General features: G+C 34.5%; 2 protein-coding genes and 1 pseudogene across 2 annotated transcripts; all 3 read right to left on the bottom strand.

The window, feature by feature from the left end:
• Positions 1–4132: 4132 nt before the first annotated feature.
• LOC21403327 (histone H2AX) lies at positions 4133–5246 on the bottom strand. Its single transcript, XM_024176261.1, has 2 exons — positions 4929–5246; positions 4133–4517 (listed from the first exon to the last, which is right to left on the bottom strand). The coding sequence occupies exons 1-2, from the start codon at positions 5124–5126 to the stop codon at positions 4296–4298; spliced, it is 420 nt and encodes a 139-aa protein (XP_024032029.1). The 5' UTR covers positions 5127–5246; the 3' UTR covers positions 4133–4295.
• An 11583-nt stretch (positions 5247–16829) lies between these two features.
• On the bottom strand, positions 16830–18074 carry LOC21403326 (histone H2AX). Its single transcript, XM_010114399.2, has 2 exons — positions 17785–18074; positions 16830–17689 (listed from the first exon to the last, which is right to left on the bottom strand). The coding sequence occupies exons 1-2, from the start codon at positions 17989–17991 to the stop codon at positions 17468–17470; spliced, it is 429 nt and encodes a 142-aa protein (XP_010112701.1). The 5' UTR covers positions 17992–18074; the 3' UTR covers positions 16830–17467.
• Positions 18075–21930: 3856 nt separating this feature from the next.
• LOC112094695 overlaps positions 21931–22674 on the bottom strand; it is a 5258-nt pseudogene continuing 4514 nt past the window's right edge.

The raw sequence follows: 22674 nt of genomic DNA, 5'->3' as shown, positions 1-22674 counted from the left end.
CCCCTCTCTCAAACTCATATTAGAGATTTTAGGGTTTCAACTCTCTCTCTCTACCTCGCTTTCTTCTTTACTCTCTCTCTCAGTCCTCTGATCTTCTTTCCTCCTTCATCTCAATCTCTTCCTTGCACTCACGCTTAGTCGTCGATCTTCTTCTTGACATGTAAAGGGTCTTCTTCTCGACTTCACCTTTTTCTCCTTGGTGTTTAGCTTTGCAGTCGGATTTGTGAGTTAGTTTGTGTATTTTCACACACATATATATTGTGTGCTATTTTTTTCTCTGATTTTGAAAGTCCTCTGTCCTTTCTCTAACCCTATTTCAAAATTTTATTCTTCATTATCAATCAGCTCCTAATTTTCCAGTTACATGTTTTTGCAACCTAATCTTATATGTGTTTGTAACAAGGTAAAACTCTCTTTCTCTCCTTTTCTTTTTCTCTTTTTAATTTTCTAATATTAATTATATATGCATATGACGTACTACATGTTTTTCTTTTTTTTTTTTTTTCCCATTGTGTATTGGTTCGCCTATTTTATAGGAATTCACTTAAACTTGATATATTTGAGGCATTAGTTTGTACTAGAGATTAGCTATTTAAAGATAAAACTATTTTTATTATTTCTTGTTTATTTACCGTCTTAGCTTATGTTATCTTAACCATATAAGTTATTTGTTATTTATAGAAAACAACAAATCGATTCTTGAAGCTGTGGATGAAATTATTGAAGATGTTTTTACTTTGAATATTAATGAGTCAACTTCTGATTCATCTTAAAATTCTCGCAGCCTCAACACCTCAAATGCAATGGAAGATAACATGAATTTTATTTATATATTAACATTCCTTGTTTAGTGTATATATATATATATATCATATATAATATTATAATGCTCTTCCCTATCTATAAACTAAGGCCCCGTTCACTTCGCTGATTCGAGTTTAGAATTCGAGTTGAGATGTGACTTTATGTGAGAGCTTTTTACTGTAGCAAAAAAGTTAGATGTGATTGTTTGTGAGAGCTTTTTACTGTAGAAAAACTTGAATTCTAAACTCGAATCAACGAAGTGAATGGAGCCTAAGTTTTAAAGTAATTATATGAATTGTTTTGGCCAATAACTACATAACTAGCAATAAAACAAGATTCTAAATTCGGTTTGTTTTTTAGGATGACTTTTTTTGAAGTTTCTTTTTTCATTACTGATTTTTTACTCAGTATAGCAGTATAACAATGAAGATTTTTACATTTCTATCTTACAAATAAATTGTGGCATGCTCATGCTATAAACTTCTTTTTATTAATAAAATGTTTTCTTTTTCTATAAATAGGTTAAAGCAACTGGAAACTTTTAGAGCGTAATTTGACATTCAATCTCAAAAAAGACATTTTTCTATATTTATTTTATGTTTTATACACTTAAACATTCAAATGTTTGATCATGTTTTAAAACACACACACATATATATATATATATAATAATCTAGTTGTATTATATATATATATATATATATATATATACACACGTGTGTTTGATATTCGAATATTTTTATGTGTGTTGGCTATTATGAAAAATTTGAGAATTTATGGTTTTTTATTATATAGTCGCCAGATTTTAACTATAAGTGATATTAAGTAGTCAATTAATATTAGTTTTGAATACAATATAAAATTCCACTATTTTTGCTACTTGGGTCATAAATGTTTTTTTTGTGTCGACCCGTCACGGCCCGTTTAGTAACCGTGTTTGCGTGTCATGTCATATTAGCCGTGTTATTAATATTCCGTGTTTATGTTTGAGTTTCTGACACATTTATTAATCATGTCGTGTTGGTAGTTACTATAATCATATCGACCCGAACACAACACGTTAACACGAATTGCTAGTCCAACAGAACACTCAACAATAAACCCCATTGTTGCATAAAAATGACCTAACAGTGGGGCTAAATCAAACTTTTCCTATCATATAAAAAACCTCAATTCCCTCTCTTTCCCGTTCTAAAACCAAAACATAATCCACATCAAAACCAAAACGCCAAAACAAAGGGGGAAAAAAAAAGCCCTTTACTAATCCTAGTGATGTATCTGCAGGGCTCTATTTTTTTGCCTCTCCAAACTCAATGAATGCGTTTGAAATTCGTTCTAAAATAATTTTATTTTTTATATAAAAATAAAAATAAAAACATTTTCAATCTTAGACAAAAATTATTTTTAAAAATATGTTTGGTAGTTTTATCAAGAGATTGTTTTCAATATAAAAAAATCAATTAATATCTCTCTTTCACTCTCTCTCTCGAGAGACGAGAAAACGAAAATAAAAAATGAAAAACAACTAAAAGTGATTTTTCATTTCTTTCTCATTTTTACACTAAACCAAAAAATTTTTTTCATTGCCGTTTTTTATCTTTATTGCACCAAACACCGTTTTAGAAACGTTTTTCATTTTCAAAAAAAGTAAAAAACAAAAACGAAATCAATTCCAAACACAACCAATATCTCCCTTCCAAGACCAATACTACAACATGAACAACAATGTCAAAAACAACCTCAACACACCAAACTTTCAATTCAACAACAGATTGGTTTCTACCCCATTGTACAACTTTCAATTCCCATCTCATCAACAAGTCCAAGACAATCATCAATGCCTTGTAATGGAGTTATGAAAGTTATATTTTCACTTTAAAAAAAAATATAAAGAAAGAAAGCTATATTTGAACACAACTTGTCTGCAAATAACATGATCCATAATTCCTCTTATGCAAACATTTTAAGAAAAACTAGTATAAGCAAAGTTTGGGAACAAATGCATCAATGGGCAGATAATGATGGAGACAAAAAAATAAAAAAGAAAGTGGGGTTTTTGAAATTTGATCAGAGGACAAAGAAATACATTGAATGGCAAAGGAAACAATCGTATATACTTTATTTTGCTAACAATATCTCATCTCCTGAGTAACCAAATATGAACAACAATTGTAAAAAATATTTCATCCAATGAAAGTTTTCATGAGCAACAATTGCAAAACAAGAACCAAATATGTGAAAGACCATACTGAAAACAAATAGAAAATCGAAGTATTTGCAGCCAAATAGAGACGAGGCATATCTAGTCGAATTCACGCAACACACAAGCTGAAAGGAAAATTCAAATTTATTAACAAAAATAAATCCAAAATCAAAGTATTTCCTCTATTCATCTAAATCCCAGGCTACAAAACACCAGCAATCCATTTTTCGGTTATTAAAAAAAAAACAAAAAAAAACAAAAAAAAACAAACAAAGAGAAAAGAGAAGCAAGAAATTGGCATAGAAAATGATGAACTAGATGAGAGATTCCTTAACAAATTCAGAGTTTCGCTATCGGACGACGCTCAACTGAGGCTAAAGACGCTGCGGTTGGTGGATATTCAGACTTTGGGAAAACCCTAGAACTCATAGAAAATGCACAGAAATCTCACTGAAGAGGACACGAATGACGTACAAAAAAGAATAAAATGGAGTAATTGAAAAACCCTACACGAAAACGAAGAACAATTTCAAACAAAATTACCTGTATGATCTGAAATAGAAAAATCTTGGGAGGAGTTCAGAGGAGAGATCACACCATCGAGATTTCTCACCGAGAGATGAATTTGTTGCCGGAAAACTCCATTAGAGGAGCTCGGAGGAGTTGGAGGAGCAAACTCTGGAAGGAGGAGAGGCCGAGGAAAATGTCGAGGAAATATCTAAGGCAAGAGAACAATGTTTGAGAAATAATAGGAACCTAATACAATACAACTTAATACAGGCTTTTCTTTGTATATTATCCAATACAAGTGTGTCGTATTATTTTATATAATACAATGATACAACCAAATACTGTACAATTTTAAAATAACACAATACAGAGTCTTAATACGGCGCGCCAAACACACCCTAAAGGTGTCAAAATTCTCGACTGTAAGCTGAAATCAAACACAAGTGTACTTTCAAAGCATTAACAGGAACAAAACAAAACGGGTGAAACAGAGTTATAAAAACAAGTTTTCTTGCCAAGGAGGAAAATTGAAATGTTCTGAAAAGCACATCACAATCAAAGGATTTGTATCATAACATTGAGGACAGCAATCAAACCACTCAACAAGAGATAAAGTAACCGAGAAAAATTAGTATGCATCTGTATTCAAACCATAAAATAAATTTATCCCAGAATTTGAGTTTACACGGTATTAAAGGGGTCACAAGCCATACAATAGATAAAAGACCCTTAATCTGTTATCACTCTCTAAACTACAACATAAAAGAAAGGAAGCCGCCTAAAATTCTTGTGAAGCAGAACCAATATCGCCTTTCCCCTTTCCGATCTTCTTAGGCAAGAGGTTCTGGTGAATGTTCGGCAAAACGCCTCCATTGGCAATAGTAACAGATCCCAAAAGCTTGCTCAATTCCTCGTCATTACGCACCGCAAGCTGTATATGCCTTGGAACAATACGGTTTTTCTTGTTGTCTCTCGCAGCGTTCCCAGCAAGCTCCAAAACCTGTCAATTGCCATTGTATTTCTCATCATATTCCAATTTGAATCTTATTGAAAATTATTCAAACTCAAGACCTAGTTTTTTTGTGCCAAAGATTCAGTACCATCCTTTCACATCACAGTAACAAATAAGAAAATCGGATTAATTGCAGTTTTCTCCAATATTTCCGAAGATCATGACTAGAAATCTTCAAAAACTCCTAAAACCTTGATTACTTTTTCACCAATCAAACATTGAAGCAATCATACAAAATTCATCCGATGAATTAACAAAAATAAAAAACGCAAAGCGAAAGAAAGAGAAACGCCGAATAAATAAAACCCTAGATTTCCCCTTTTCCCCCATTTTCCCCCCAAACAGTGAATCGCAAACACAATCGCAAAATCAAAAACCAAATCAGAGTCAGAAACAGACCTCGGCGGCGAGATACTCCAAAACGGCCGAGAGATAGACAGGCGCGCCGGCACCGACGCGCTCGGCGTACTTGCCGGCCTTGAGGAAACGGGCGATACGGCCGACGGGGAACTGGAGACCGGCCTTCTGAGACCTGGAAACCGATTTGGAGGCCTTAGGCTTGCCTCTGCCGCCCTTGGTCGAACCAGCGGTGCTCATTTTTGGGGATTTGGTTTGGATCTAGAAGCACAAACCCTAGGAGAAAAATTGCGGACAGATTATCAAATTTTAAACAGTGTGTTCTGTCAGCGATTTCTAATGGAGGGTACCTGTGGGAGAATGTTGTATTTATATAGAGAGTGGTTTGGAGAAAATCAATTGGGTGCTTTGATGTAATTGGTCGAGGAGGGAAGGTGCGGATTGCCAACGTGTAAAAGTGGTTTCTGTTTTCTTTTTTGATGACTGATGTTTTCGGTCGTCTTCTTGTAAGAAAAGGAGAGAAAATCATTGGAGGGAGGGAACGGTGCATGTCCATTCATTTTATATGATTTAAGTTTAAAATTTAAATTTTATTATAATAAAAAAATTTTAAAAATAATTATGTTTAATTTTTTTATTATAATAAAGTTTTTTTACATAAAATTATATCTTAATTTAAATTAAAAATTTTAATTAATAAATTAAATGAATTCATAATTAATTTAGGCCTACGAACTAGAACATCAGGCTTTATAGGAGCCCAACTTGAAACCCATAGCCAATTAGCCATGGTGAATGACCCATGTTTTTTTAGGTGATTTAGAGGAATAGGCTATGTTCTCCTGTCTTGTTGTATCTCTGTTGGCTAGACATATGGTCTGAAGACCACCTTAGTTATCTTGTCCACTTATCTTTCGAGAATTGAGAAGTCTTAATCATGTAATGGGAACATCGTACACGGTGTAATTCTTGATGTGAATAAATTTTTAAGGTTTTTCTTAAAATCTCAAAGACTATCTGGATCATCAGGATGATACTGTCTCTTGATTGTCTGAGACTGAGGTCTGCAAGTTCCTTTCTTTTTCCTCCTTCTACTACTCGGACGAGTAAATAATTAGGCGTACTTAGCTTAATTTGCACCTTTTTCATTAGGCGGAGGAAGGAAATAACAAGTTTCCAATACTTAGTTTTTTTTTTTTTAAAAGCAAAACTTTTGGGAACATAAGTAAATATCCAAAATTTAAAAATCCCGAATTTTTAACGCAACAAAAAAAATAAAAACTATGCACCCCCATTTATGTACATATTACTTGAAAGCTTTACATTTATTTTCCATTTTATCTTTCTCCCTCAAAACCTTATGAGAAAAATTTGAACTCTTGTTGTTGTGTGTTGCTCCTCCCAACCGCGATGGTGGCAACATACGGAAAAAAAAATACAAAACAAGACATGTATCATCACAAATAAAGAAAAAGTTAAAAAAAATAATAATTAAAGGACAGATTTTGATAAAGTGCATGTTATCTAATGATTGTTCATGTCATACTAGAAAAATTATGACTTAATTTGATAGTACTGTGAATTTTAAAATAATTATTTTTAGTTGTGCTGAAGGAAGAAATAGCTGTTATAAGAAGCAGCTGAGTGTTTGGTAAACTATAATTATAGTAGTTGTACTGGTTCCAAAATCAGTGTAATAGCGTTTAGTAAATTTTGAGGTTGAATTACTCTAGGTGTGTAAAATGACTAAAATAGATATAGTATGATACTTAAATATATATAATTATTTTTTGTATTTAGAAATACTTGTTTAACTTTAAAAAAAATGCTATGATTTTGAATTTTTTAACAATAAATTTATGATAATTAATTCTCTTTTTTTTCATTTCTTCATTCACAATATAATTACAACTAAAAGGAGCATTAGTGACAATTACTCAGGGACAGTTGCAGTCTTCGAGTTGTGGAATTGTTTGGTGCTCTCTCTTTCTTACAAAGCTTGGCAAGGACAATTGAAGTCTTGATAACGCAACTAAATACCATAATTATCAATTTTGGTAGAGTTCTTTTCAAAAATTTGTAAGAAAATTTTAATATATCAAGACCAATGCTACTGTTGATACCAATATTGATTCTATTTTGAGCTCATATATGTAATGTCATTTCAAAAAGAAAAGTTTCCAAATACAATAATAATTTAATAAGTATAGAAGAATCAGAAGCAACCGCCTATGGTTGTCTAATTTGCCAAATGTTGTGTGGCACTAATATTTGTATATGTATCAACCGACAACATATAGGCAAAAACAAATACAATTCTCAAATCTACACTAACAAAACTTGGACAACCCATGATGGTGTTGGTCACCGAATCGAATTCGGATGTGGAAGCGTGGGGGGAGCGGATCGTGGATAACAAAAATTTTCATAAAACCCTTGAGATACTCTATAGATTATATTAATTTTTGCACGAATAAATTAATCTCATTAATTCATTTATTAAGAACTCAATTACAAATAATACCCGGCGGCCGATTAGGATGATAACTTGAGTTCTTTGACCTCGAACAATCCTTGCTCCAAAGCTTTGTATTTAGAAAACCAATGTCTTCCACGTCAATTCCTAGAATCCACGAATGCCTTTGTGGGGGCCCACATGGGGCCAAACGGGGGAGAATAAACACTCAAATTTCCACAAACACCAACGCATGCACGATGTTGAATTCTTGGAGAAAAATTTTTCCTTCCCTCTAAGAGAATAATTTCGGCCACCCTATTCACATTAGGGCAAAAATTGTTTCAAAAATTGTCTCGAAAATTGTGGACTTGTGTCCACAATTTTCTACTATTCTCTTATTTATAGAGTAGGAGTCAAACTTCTAGAAGGAATTCAATCTCTATTTCCAAGATAAACCTTGTCAATTATCTCCTATTTGAATTTGGAACAAAATCTCCCATTCCCTTATCCTTAGTGTGGCCGGCCACCTTAGGGGATTCTCATCCCTGTGTGGCGCCAATTTGCAGATAGGGAATGAAGAGAAAATCATCATTTATCATGTAATCCAATTTTGACTCAAATTCAAATTCCAATTTAAGTCAAACTTAAATTTATTTGAATTCTAAATTGAACAACTTATCAAATAAGTTTAAATGGATAAATCTAAATGTGTTCAAATTCAAATTTAAATAATCACATTATTTAAATAATAATTAATTCTCAATTAATTATTTTCGAGTGTTTAATTTTAGAATTCTGTAATTCTAAAATTCCCATTTTGCCCTTTGTGTCTTGTAGAATTACTATGACGATGTGGGGACTAATGGACCTATAATCCCGAGCTCCAATAAAATTAATAATTAATTAAACACTTTAATTAATTAATTCTATTAATTTCAATTGTTACTCCACTATAAACTTGGAATTGCACTCTCGAAATTATAGATATAAATTACTTCTAAACTGTGAAGTGTCCATTTGATATAGTCATTGCATATAGATCAATCCTCCATAAATAATTCATAATTAGAGCAAGGTAAAATCCGTTAACCTCTCTAATTACTTCTTTATCCTTGAGTACCATTAATTCTCTAATGGACAGTGATTCATAAACACATTCATGAATCGGAGCTCCTACTGGTCCAAGTACCGAATCAACCCTCAAGAGAATTATTTATCTACTTCTTTCTTACGAAGGAATGGATTCCATCTCGTGTTATAACATTCCCGGCTACCTACTTCATCATGTCTCCAAAATACAAGGAATAGGATTCAGGATCTCAGAATCCGTAACGAGTAAATCAAAAGACACAAATCCATAAATTGGAGTCTGTTAAGAACTCAGGATTAAGATCATTCTATATATGACCATCAGTAGACTCAATTAGAATTTCAATACTTAACGAAAATTATTAGAAATTCATATTGTGTATGTGTACTTGTTCCACATAATCTCATTATGCGAAATACACTCATTCAATATCTCACCATATTAACAGTGCGGATAACACCGTTCCATTCTAAATGGGAATGACATGTATTAATAATGTTTTAATTAAAGATTCTGAACTTTAATTAAATTCATTATGAACATTGCTTTTTTATTATTATCCTTAAACATTATCCTTTCGTATATAACACTTATATATAATGTTTAAGGTTACATAAATAATCACGTAATTTTCATTGATATTCATAAAATATTCACAAATATATACACATAAAATGATGAATAAACTCTTTTATTAATTAAATAATAAATATCTTATTACATCTTATGCTTCTAGGACACCATTCCCAACAGATGGCAAACACTTATAATGATAGCTGGAAACACCACCCAAACTTCAGTTGGAGAGATCCAAACCAACATGCATAATCATCTGGAGGGCAATGAAAATCAGAGCAACAATCTCAACCACCAAGGACATATTTTGTGCCTCAGAATAACATGCAGCCGAAAGGGAATTCTTTAGAGGATACCCTAAAAGCTTTTATGGATGCGCAAAATAAGACAAATCAAAGAGTTGATTCAATGCTCACGCAGCTGGTGGAAGAGAACAAGGAAATAAAAAGTTAGATCACAAAGTTGACAGAAGCTTTAACCGTTCAAGAGCGCGGTAAATTTCCATCACAAGCCCAGTCCAATCTGAGAGGACAACACATGGCTCAAACTTCCAACTCTGAAGGTCAAAATATCAAGGAAGTTAATGCCATCTCTACTCGAAGTTGTAAGAATTTTGACACGCCATCAACAAGTACAATCACTTCGAGTAATGAAGAATCGGCTCAGGAGAAAGAAGAGCCAACAAAAATTTCGGTAAAGGTGCCTTTCCCCCAAGCTCTCCGACCTGCTGGGAAAGTGCCGAAAAATCAAAGTGAGATCCTAGAGCACTTTTATACACCACTTTGGCGAGCTCTCTTTATGCATGTAATGATTTGGGTTTTGTTGACAAAGAAGTCAACGTTGCTTTGGAAGCAATTTTAACACCTTGATTAGCTCATAAGTGCGTGTGTCACAACCATAATATAGGCAGAGATCAAGAGGGGTCAAACCATCCTGCACCAAGTAGGAAATTAAAGTCGATTATTTCTTTGTTTTAACATGATATGATATGTAAAAGAAGGAATTAACTATATCTATCACTATCTTCACCAGAAGGACTTCCAACATTTGAGTTATGCAAGTTATGATAGACTTCTGAATTTCAAAAGAAATATGAAAACTTATACATTTGAATGATATACTAGCGAACTTTGAATGTTCACAGTGCCGACATAGTGCCGAGTTAATTTGTTACAAACTTAAGTCCACATCATACACACATATATACCTACAAACTTAACTCAAATAAAAAGAATTAAGTCGTATTCATTAAGCTTGCCGCAATTTGATCTCGTATTCATTAAGCTTGCCGCAATTTGATCTCGTATTCATTAAGCTTGCCGCAAACTTCTGTAGGTGCAGCCACTGATCTCACTGATAAAAGAAATAGCACACAAGACATTCAATTTTGCATCTATCTGAAAGCCCACATCATATGCTTCTCATTTAACAACAGATACTAAAAGGTGGCCAAACTTGTTCCCTACCCTTTTATTTAAAGATAATGAAAAATGGGCAGTAAATATATCTTTTTCTACCATTTTCCACTCCAAATATCTTCCATGTATAGAATTTCCTTGATTCTTTATCAAGCTCAACCATACATGATAACAATCATTTTTATCATCAAAACATAAACCACCTCCAATAAGACCTATTTTTTTTATATGAAATATCCAGTTGGGGACTTTTAGGCACCCACTAAAACCATCAAAATTAAGTATTGAACAGAAAATGGTGCCCAAAATAATCTAAAACTCAAAATAACACCAAACTCGGAAACTGCTTCTCTAAATGCAGCCACTAATTCGAAAGCCCATATCATATGCTTCTTTTTTGGATAGTTCAAAAAAAAATAATAAGCATGCAAACGAGTAATAATAATAATAATACTAATAATCAACTACAAGCGTAATTGTTTCTACTATTTTCCAATTCAAATATCTTCTGTCCTACTAAGCTCAACCAGTTATCATCAAAAGAAAACCCAATAGAAACAAAAAAACAAAAACAAAAAATAAACCAATTGAGTATTTTAATTTTAAACAAACATTCACTAAAATCGTTGAATTCGACACTAAACTAACTGTCAATAGTATTGAAAAACTAAACTCAAAGTGCACGAAATTGAAGTCCCAGTGAAATTCCCAGTAAAAATCAGACCCAAAAATCCAAATGTTCAAACTAAAAATCGCGTGGTTAGAGAGGCTTACCTCTTGATCTGATGACGAGAGACGGGCAGTCGGAGTAGGAGAAGGGAGACCGGCAACGAAGAGATCAATCGGGCGGAGGAGAAACCGAACGAGCTCCGAGAGGCCAACGGAGAGATCAACCGGCGAACGGAGCCGGGGAACCTCGCTTCAAACGACGAGGAGGAGAGAGGATAAAACTCTCAAAAAAAATTTCACAGAGGAGGAAGAGGAGAGATACAAGTGGAAGAGAGTGGATAGATCTGAAATGAAAATGGGTGGTAAATTTTAGATTTCAGTGGGGGGTAAAATTAGAAATAAAAAATTTCATTAAACACTCAAAACAGATTCCCGCATAAGCTGAAATCAGAATCAGCCTTGCTTTTAGCTTCAGATTAGGAGGAAATTATTTAAAAATATGTTTTACCAAACAAGATTTTAGATTTTAGATCTCTCAATAAGTACTTTTTATCTCCTAAAAGCAATACCAAACCCACCCTAGGTCTAGTAGTATGACACATATAAGGAGAGGAGTTTTTTGTTTATCCACGATGGCCATCATCTTAAATATGGAGATTGACTTAGTTTGGTAATGCTGTGGATTTTAGAAAAATTATTTTTAGCTGTGCTAAAGGAAGAAGCAATTGTTACAAGAAGTAGCTGAGTGCTTGGTAAACTGTAATTATAGTAGTTGTGCTGGTTCTAAAATCAATGTAATAGTGTTTGGTAAATTTTGATGTTGAATTGCTGTAGGTATGTAAAATGACCAAAATAGACATGGTATGAAACTTAAATATATATAATTATTTTTTGGTATTTAGAAATATTTATTTAACTTAAAAAACATAATGCTATGATTTTGAGTTTTTTAACAATAAATTTATGATAATTAATTCTTTTTTTTTCATTTCTTCATTCACAATATAGTTACAAATAAAAAGAGCATTAATGAGTAATCAATTTGTTGAACAAAAAAGTACATTCCATGTTCAAAAAGTGATAGAGTCATTAAAATAGTTAAGTCGTGTTCATTAAACTTATCGCAATTTGATCTCGTACATCAACCATTTCTTGTGATAGTGAAGCTTCATCTCCTTCTACAGTGTCCTCCAGTTGGTGCTCTTCATAAGCGAAAACATCTAGATTATCCTCGACTTCTTGAAAATATTGATCACGCTTGTCATGCATCCTAATATAGTTATGAAGCGCCATTGTTGCAATAACTATGTTTACTTGCTTCTTAAATGAATAATTAGACATGTCTCTTAAAATTTTCCATTTTTTCTTCCAAACACCAAAAGTGCGTTCAATGACACTTCGAAGAAAAGAATGTGCTTGGTTCAATACCTCTTTACTGCCTATTGGTCGATGACCCATTCAAAATTGTGGTAAATGGTATCGTTCTCCTTTATAAGGTCTAAGAAATCCTTTCAATTGCGGATAGCCCGCGTCAACCAAATAATATTTACCTATTAAAATAAAAATACAAGAATTAGTAAAATGTAAAACAATATAATATAAAATATAGACAATGTTTTAACCTTCAGGTGGTTTTAGAAATTTCAAATGTCGGTTACGTAGTGCTGATAAGAATATTCTTGTGTCATGGGCACTACGTTCCTAACCTGCATATGCATATACAAATTTCATACTGAAATCACAAGCAACCATCACATTTTGGGTTGGCATGCGCTTCCTTCCAATAAATGGCACCTGATCTTCTGGTGGTATTGTAGCTGGAACATGTACGCCGTCTATTGCACCAATACAATTCTAAAAAGAAGAATTTTTAATGTATAAATAAACATAATTTTAGTAGGGAATGAAGCATATAAAAAGTATGATTTTACCTTAAAATGTGGCATATATCTATGATCCGTCATTATCTCTATTGGCACGTCATTAAAATCTACGTCTGGAGGCTGTATAATATCGATGCTTATATGACATACAATTTCTAAAACATAATTAAAATATCTACTCACAGTCTCACCAGAGTGTTGAAATCGCTTTTGTGCTGAACGATTCCCCGCACCCTGACCCAAAATGAATAAAAACATTCCAAGTATTTCACCCGCACACATATTCCTTGATCCCTGTAACCCGTAGTTACTCTGTAGATTATTACATAGCTTCAAAAACACGTTCTTATCCATTCTAAACATCATGTAACTTCTAATTTCATGCCCTCTTAATAATTATGTCACCCACATGTTTCCAGTTTGTGAAAAGTTCATACACGGATTCTTATGAACATACGTGTTGTAGTAATATTCAATGAGTCGAACAATGATACATACAAGTTGTAGATCATACTCATCAAGATTGTCAGCCATTTTTGGCAACAACAATAAACCTGTCATTCAATATGGTGCAATAAAAATAATCAGACTCACATATAGTAGTAATACGAAATGTCATTGTACAACAATGTCTTAAACATAAAGCAAGAAAACCACACTGAAAGAGAATAACAATGTCTCAACCATCAATACAATAAGAAAACTGCACTAAATAGAAATGAGGAATGGAAATCTAAGTGGAGGATCCTAGCCCATGTTCAAACTTAAGCCAATTGAGCCTCAACTCAGGTTCCTTAAAAGCCATAAATGCCTCTCTCTTATTATTGTCTAACAACAAGTTGACTGAAAAGAAATAGAACTCGCTCCCAGTCTGTAATCCTGGTAATGAATCTAAAACTTTAATAACTTTTGTTATGCTATAGTTTCCAGCGTCAGATTGCGCAATGGATGATCCAGTACTTCTACTCTCAACTATATCGACAAGGCGATCAATTTGTTGAGAGACAATTTAGCAGCTCATTCTACCTTCACGTTTCCTTTTCCTTTCTTGACTTTCTTTTGTCTCTCATCTGTCTCATTGGCCTTTTATTCTTACGGTCTTGTGCCAATTCACTTCAAATTGGTTCACCTGACTCACCACTACTCTCAAGTTGTTCAGGTAGAGTAGAATTATCATTTCTAGCTTTACCAGACTCACATGGCTCATGTCCAGATGATGGTGTCCAAGAATGCACTCATGTGGCCACAATATTCATGAACATCATATTTAACTTTTCTTCTAACTGTGGTTCAATTCTCCGAGTGTGAAACCTCGATGCGTTGGGATGAATCTGCAAGAGCACTTGAATAAATTAAACCTGCCTAGTCCAACACCAGAATAAACAATGACAAACCACATAATTCTGTGTACCTGCAATTTATTATGCCACCACTCCTCAGATGCATCGACAGTATTCTTCTTAATGTTCCAACCTAGACCAGTTTCTTTACCAATAAGTTCCTTCCAAAGCTTCCAATCATTCTTCAAAGTATCCCATTTATTCTTCAATTGTTGTCTTTTATATACTCGTTTGGTTGCTTCATTAAATTTACGAATTAAATTTTCCCATCCAACTTTATCCAAATGGGTTCCAGGACGGCGTCCACTTCCGCCTCTATAATACACAAATCACAAAATAGATCCACAATCTCGGGGTCTCATATTGCTTTACCTTGTGGTATACTACCCTCCATTTGAGAATTGATAACTGAAAGTCTAAAACAATGTAAGGCTTCATGCTTCAATTTACAATAATAATAATAAGGGTAATACTAACCTTATTTCCAATTCGAACACTCAATCAATAGCAAGCAAGCTAATCCTAGCTTCTAGTCCTAGATACTTCACCTAAAAATTGGCATAATAACTAATGTATTTGATTGAAACATCAAGATCATTGTTTTATCAAGAATAGAATGCTAATTTGATTTACAAGAATTGTGCCTAATGATCACTTTCTCTTAATTCTTATTCATGGAAGGCATCCGGAAACACAACTTGGAGAAAATTAAAGACATCAAGGAGAAAATATTACACAACGAAAAATGACAACAAAGAACACAAGGGAAGATACAAATGTGTTTGAAACTAATGATGTGTTTAAAATAGAATCAACAAATTCAAATCATCTTGACCCAAATATCCCTAATACTAATGCTACAATAAACTTGGATTTACAACCTGAAAATGAGGGTAGAAATAATGAAAACCGGAATTGCAGCAGCACAGAGAATAGAGACAAAACAAATACTAAGAGTCCAGTCTTCATTTACTCGAGGAGGAAACAAAGATCAAAGGAACAAGGTCCCGATCCTCTACAAGGCCATGAGTCCAAACCGAGGGAAGAACCAAACTCAGAAAATCAGAACCCTAAACCCATTTCCGCACAAAAAATCAGAACTCAATTTAAAGCTGCACTAAAAATCGAGCACTTACAGAGGCTTACCTCTTGATCTGATGATGGGCAGTCGGAGAAGGAGATGGGATACCGGCAAACCCACTTTCAACAATGCTTAAGTGTTTCTCTTTGACGCAAAAAATCAGAACCCTAAAACCTAAAATATATGCGGACTAAAAATCAAAACTAAATCCAAATGTTCAAAATCAGAACCAAACCCAAAATCGCGCGGTTAGAGAGGCTTACCTCTTGATCTGATGACGAGAGATGGGCAGTCGGAGGAGGAGTAAGGAGACCGGCAAATCGACAATCACACGAAGGAGAAACCAAACGAGCTCCGACAGGCCAACGGAGAGAGAGACCGGCGAGCGGAGCCGAGGAGATCGCTTCAAACAGAGAAGAGAGAGGACAAAACTCAAAATTTTTTTGTAGAGGAGACGAGAGAGATAACAGAGAAGAGGAGATACCGAATTGTGAAATGAAAATGTGTTTCTGAGGTTGTAAATTTCAGATTTCATTAGGGGTAAAATTGGGAAAAAAATTCATTAAACCCTCAAAACTGATTCCCGCATAAGCTGAAATTAGAATCAACTTTTAGGTTAATTCTGCTTTTAACTTCAGATTGAGAAGAAATTATTCAAAAATTTGTTTGACCAAACAAGTTTTTAGATTTTAGCTATCTCAATAAGTGCTTTTTCTCTTCCAAAATCAATACCAAACCCACCCATTATATGTTTGAGCTAACTCTCAATTTTTTCTTATTGCGTGTTAAGGATTTATATATTAATATCTACTTATTTAGTAAATTAAAAAAATTAACAATTATGCATTATAATATTTTCTCCTTTTTTTCTATTTATAACGAAGGGAGAAAATGAAAAGAAAAATGAAATCAATTTTTATCCATTTTTAGAAAAAATGAGTTTTTGGGAAAAATCCAAAAACATTTTTGTTTTTTACTTTAGTATGAATTCTTCCCAAACACATTTTCATTTCCTGTTTTCATTTTTCCTTCTCAAAAAACATAAAAAACAAAAATGAAAACAAACAAACCCTTAGTCCTTTTTTTAACAAAAGACCCCGTAATCTTCTTAAATATGTACAATTAAGATGTTTCTATCTATATTTGTTAAATTCCTAATGGTAAATAGTTTGCAACTCATCATTTGATATTTTTTAAGCTAAAAACACTAAAATGACATCATCCAAAATTTTTTTTTTGTAAGCTTATTTAATTCACTGATTCAAGTTAAAATATAACTTTATATTAAAATTTTTTACTGTAATAAAAAAATTAAATGTGTATTTATAAGAATTTTTTACAATAATAAAATTTAAATTAGTAAAATAACCATGTAACTCCTCATTTTCTTTCAAATTTCTTGGGAACCAAACATCTAGCTTAAAGTTGATAATCAAATTTTCAGATTTTTGTTTTCCACAAGAATAACCCCACTACAAGTAGATCAGCAAATCTCACTGCAAATCGATGGGGAGGCGACGGCCATCAGGTCTATGATCGATGGGGGCTCTACAGTGCCGCGTTCTTCTTCTACCGGTTTGATGGAGGATGAAGCTTTGCTGCGAAGAAGAGGAGGGTGGACTTTTGCATCCTAACAATATTATATCAACATCATGTACATGTTCCCACTTAATCATCCCAAAATCAAAACCTCACTTGATTTTGTGACTAACAAACAACCAGAAATTGATCTACCAAACTTATTAAAGACAATCTTTCTCTCTTTGTTCTTCCAAGTTTCCTCACCCCTAAAAATCTATTTCCCGGTTGTGCTTCGAATTTGAGCAGCAAATCCAGAGTCTAAAAAAATAAATAAATAAAGAGAGAAAGAACAAATTGTTTACAAAACTTTCATACAATTTGTTCCATTGATAAGTGTCAAAAGGGCGACATATACGATTAGAAAACCAAGAGAAGCTATCCGTAGAAGTGCTTTACAGACCAAAAGCCTACTTTCATTACAGTAACTACACCAACGCTAGTCAGCAACAATTCATCCAAAAAGTTAAAAAGATCTAAATAAACATCTAGAACTCCTGAGAAACAGATCCAATCTCGCCCTTCCCTTTCCCGGACTTCTTCGGCAGCAAAGTCGGGTGAATGTTCGGCAGAACGCCTCCGTTCGCGATCGTAACAGATCCCATAAGCTTGCTCAACTCCTCGTCGTTCCTCACCGCAAGCTGGATGTGCCTTGGAATTATTCTCATCTTCTTGTTGTCTCTCGCAGCGTTTCCAGCCAATTCCAAAACCTAATCGAAACAAGAAAAGGTCAGCAATCGATCAATATCAAAACGTGAAATTAGAGGAAAAGACGATCGAGCAAACGAAAGCGAACTAAGCCAACCTCGGCGGCTAGGTATTCTAGGACGGCAGAGAGGTAGACCGGAGATCCAGAGCCGACGCGCTGGGCGTAGCGGCCGGTCTTGAGGAATCGAGCGACGCGGCCGACGGGGAATTGGAGGCCGGCCTTTTGAGACCTGGACACGGACTTGGATGCCTTGGGCTTGCCTCTGCCTCCCTTGGTCTTGGTGGCCGCATCGGGGGATTCCATGGCGCCGGCTTGTAGGTTTCTGGGGGGTTTTCTGCACTTTGGGATTTGGAATTTGAGTTTTGGTGGGACGAGAATGGCGTTTGAGATTTTGAATGGAAATACGAAGGCCCGGGTTTGGTTGTTTATATAAGGGGGAAGAGATGACGGTAATTGGCTGGTTGGGTAAGGCGCGGATCGCCAACGTGGCAGATTTGCTTTAATTTCCTCTTAATTATTTCCATTTTTTTCCTTTTGGAGAATTAAGCTGGCGGGAGCCGCAAATTGGTTGAAAAACGGTGTATGGTGAATTGTCACGACGTCGTTTGGAGAACGTTGTGTTTGGCAATCGGAATAAGCTAATCAAGTAAGAGCATAATAATCCCTGAATTTATGTGAACAAATCACAAATGTCAAATTGAGGTGAGAGCGAATGTTTCCAATTAAAAATGAAGTGTAATATTTAACTAGCAAAAGAATAAAAAATAAAAATGAAGTGTAATAAATCTAAATAGCAGGACCTATGAAATAACACATTTATTTCTTAACACAATTTATAACATGTATCCCTTTTTTAAGGAAACACATTATTTATATCTAATCTTCCGTGCCCTTAAAAAAATGGCGGACATTATTTCAATCTTTGTGTAGTGTTGAGCATGCTTCTTTTTATTTTGAAAGGAGTTCACATTTAAAAAAGAATTAATTTTTATTTGACAAAAGATAATCAAAATAGGTGGATTGAATTGTCATTTATTAGAGCCTATAGGTTACATGTCGAGTATTTATTTGTTCCTTGTGTTGTTGTGCATTAACAAATGTGTTGAGATTAACGTCCATTCTCGTGCAGTGGTGGAGTCACCTTAGGGTGAGTGGGGCGGCCGTCGTAACTAGAAGTGAACATCAGATTTAAGGTGGGTGAGTCTTTGAGATTTTTCAACCCACTTAAAACTTATTTAGGTAGGTAAATTTCAAATTTAACCCCACCCATCAGCTCACCTAATTAAATTTGACTAAGTTAAACATAATAAATAAATAAATGAAATAAAAACAAAATAAAATTAATCATTTAACCCGAAATAAGAAATGTATATGAAAATAAAGCTAATTTTTATCATAATATTAGTCTATAATTGATAAAATTAAGGGTCAATGGCCGAGTTAGGAGTCTTCAATTAAAGTGATTGGTTCGCTGCGAAAGTGAGAGCATTGTAAATGAGAAAATAATAATAAAACAGTAAAGAGACATGATTAACGCCTAAAAGTGATATTCACAAGCGGTCAATTGTAGCACATAAGGGCGGTCGTATCCACAGATAGATAACAAAATAACAAGAATAATTAATAGAATAAGAGCATTAGAGAAAAGTGAATTAAAGAAAAATGAGAGTTTTTGAGGTTTTTGTTGCAAATAAAATAAAAAGGAGAAAATCTGTATGAAGAAAACGGTAAGGTGTCGAGAATCCCTAATGCTTCGTTCACCAATTCAAGTTTTGATTCACAAAATAAAATAATCGAAAAAATTAAATCTCTATGTTGGCTAAGAAAATATTATTATTACAAGTTATCTGAAATCGACAATATATCAATTTGACAATATTGCAGTAAAAGACAATTTGTAAAATAATTTGAATAACAAAACATTGCATGACAGAATTACATAAGAAAAGCGTGACTGAACTTATATAAAAATTGACACACAATATTTTAAAAAGTAATAGAAAAATATATGAGATTTAATTTATTCAGATGTTGAACTTTACAGCACAAGGAATCAAAACCCCGAATTGGGTAACTCAACAGAAGTTCATCTCTAACCTCACCAAGAAAACTCTAGCCTATCTTGCAAAACATTCTCACAAGTTCTAGAGAGAAAATATAAGACTAACAGCAAGACGACAGAAAACTGAATATTGAAAGCTTCTAAAACCTTAGGCCAACCCCTCTATTTATAGTGTTCAGAGGTTGTCTGTCAAATAAGGAAATAAATTGTAAAACTAGAAAATTACAAAAGAAAAGGAAACAAAATAAAATTACACATAAATTAGGAGAAATCACATATTTGATTTGGGGAAGAAATCTGGTAATTTCCTCTGATTTTTGGAGAAGGAATTCGGATTCATCACCAAATGGGACACGTGTCGCAACGTGATTGGAAGTGATGAAGAAACGTGCCACGTGTCGCGCTTGGAGTGGTGGAGTGTGCTGGCGCGGAGTCAGAGTGGAGGACAGCTGGCGCGCGCGGAGAAAGAGTTGGGTTGGCACTCTGTCGTGCGGGACCCACATGAGGAAGGCCTTGGACGCGCGCTGACAGACGCGTGGAAGGAACGCACACTCTGATGAGCCGCATGCTGAAGACGCGCGCGAAGGAGAGTCGGGGAGCGTGGAAAAGCTGGGACCCACGCGGACTGATGTGACTTGGCCGGCTCAGCTACTCAGCTCAATCGGCTCGGCTCTCTCTCTGATGGCTTGCGCGGCTCGGCTGAGAGGCTTGGCTCCGGATGGTTGAAAATATGGCTTTCATGGCTTATCTTTGTGTGGCTTTTTACACTGCTTTTTATCTGTAAATAATTAAACAAAAACTAGACAAATTCCAATTAAAAATATTATGAATAAAAATAATGGAATTGTTTAATTAAAACTTAAATATTTTAGTATTATGTAAATCAAAAGTAATATTTAGGGTGTATTTTCATGCACTAATCAAGACACAAAAATTTATAAAGATTCGCTCCTTAGTGAAAGCTACGTCCTTTGTCGTTAAAGAGTCGTGTGTGTGTGGTCCAAACCATAACCTTCTTACCACTGACCATAACACATGCAGCTTTGAAAAATTCACCAAGTAGAAACCTCAACTCCATTGATCTCATAGGTGTCAGAAATATTTGAGTGCAAAGGTTTTCTCTCATGGAGTTGGAAATGAAACAATCAACGCTCAGTGTGAGGAAGGTCAAATTTAGGACAAACAGTCAAACGAACATTGACCAAAAGATAGGTTAATCAACTACTAGAACATTCCACAATTCTTACCACAAACTAGCTTTTGGGATTTCATTCGGGTCAAATAGAAATTTACATAAACGATCAAAGAGCCAAAAATGCATAGAAAAATAAACTACTCCTTTTTTTTTCTTTTTTTTATTATTTATTATTTTTTTTTTTTAGCAAGAGACAACCTACAATAATGAGGTGAATGTAGAAAGGTGTTCTTTTGACAAATAACTATATAGCATCAAATGTGATTACGACTAAACTACATCATCTGTGAAATGTTACTTTTGCTATTTTATTTATTTATTTATTTATTTTTTTGAAAAATAACAAATGAGGCTCTATTACATAGAATCATTCCTATCTAACCCGAAATCCATCCCTCAAGCATATGCACCAAGCATACCACTAACCATGTAATGATGTTCTAATAGTGATTTTACCAGCTCAAAAGATCAATGAAAGTTCAAAAGTCGTTTTCTCTACTCTTTTGACTCACCAAAAATCAAGCACTTAAACTTGAGAATTTTCTCAGCTGACATGCATTAACATCCATCTTACCACAAGGTTTAGCACATGCAAAAAGAAACTCTGAAAGTCATTTCTTAGTAACCAAGACAGCGAAAATCGACTTAAACCAAACATTTTGAAATCATACTCAGACAACTTTGCAAAAATTTTAACCCAAATATCAACGTGACAAAAATCACTCTTACGCATGAATATGCTCACCACCAACAACCAAAATCAGACAGTGTCCTTAGTGTCAAAAATTATGAAAAATAAAGAAAAAAGACACCTGGACGATGAGCTTTCCACTTATGAGCACAGCCTGAGCTTCCTGATATGATTCTCCAAAAACACACATAAAAAAATGCAAAGAAAAACAAAAAAAATCAAAATATGGTACAGAAGATGTGAGCAAACTACTCAGGGCTGGTAAACGGGGTCGTCCAGAATAATCTCTTCAACCTAGTTCACCCGCTCTAAGTAATTTTTCAGACGCTGGCCATTTACTTTAAATATTCTCCCATCGGTCGGGTTTTCAACCTCGACAGCACCATTGGGAAAAACGCGTTTCACTACGAACGGGCTAGTCCACCGCGACCTCAACTTACCGGGGTGGAGATGCAAACGGGAATCATAGAGATGAACTCGCTGATTCGGTTCGAAGTTCTTCCTTAGGATCTGCTTATCATGAGCCACTTTCATTTTTGCATTGTAGATCCTGGAATTATCAAAGGCATCGTTCCTTAACTCATCGATTTCGGAAAGCTGGAGCTTCCGATTGACACCTGCAGCGCTGAGATCAAAGTTGAGGGCCTTGGTAGCCCAATAAGCCTTATGTTCAAGCTCTACAGGTAGATGACAGGCTTTTCCAAAGATAAGCCTGTAAGGAGACATCCCAAGTTGGGTTTTGTAAGCAGTGCGGTATGCCCAAAGTGTGTCCGGAAGGCGCAGAGACCAATCCTTGCGATCGGGATTAACCGTCTTTTCTAGAATTTGCTTAATCTCCCTATTGGCCAACTCAGCTTGGCCATTTGTCTGTGGGTGATAGGCAGTTGAAACTTTATGAACCACACCGTACTTGCGCATCAGAGCCTCAAAAGAACGGTTGCAGAAATGGGTGCCTTGATCACTGATGATGGCACGCGGCGTTCCAAATCGAGATAACACATTTTCCTTTAAGAACTTTACAACAGTAGTGTTATCATT

The sequence above is a fragment of the Morus notabilis genome, unplaced genomic scaffold (genome assembly GCF_000414095.1).
Source record: "Morus notabilis unplaced genomic scaffold, ASM41409v2 Scaffold264, whole genome shotgun sequence".
NCBI lineage: Eukaryota > Viridiplantae > Streptophyta > Magnoliopsida > Rosales > Moraceae > Morus > Morus notabilis.
The sequence above is the reverse complement of the archived record's forward strand: the minus strand, read 5'-3'. Positions and strand labels throughout refer to the sequence as shown.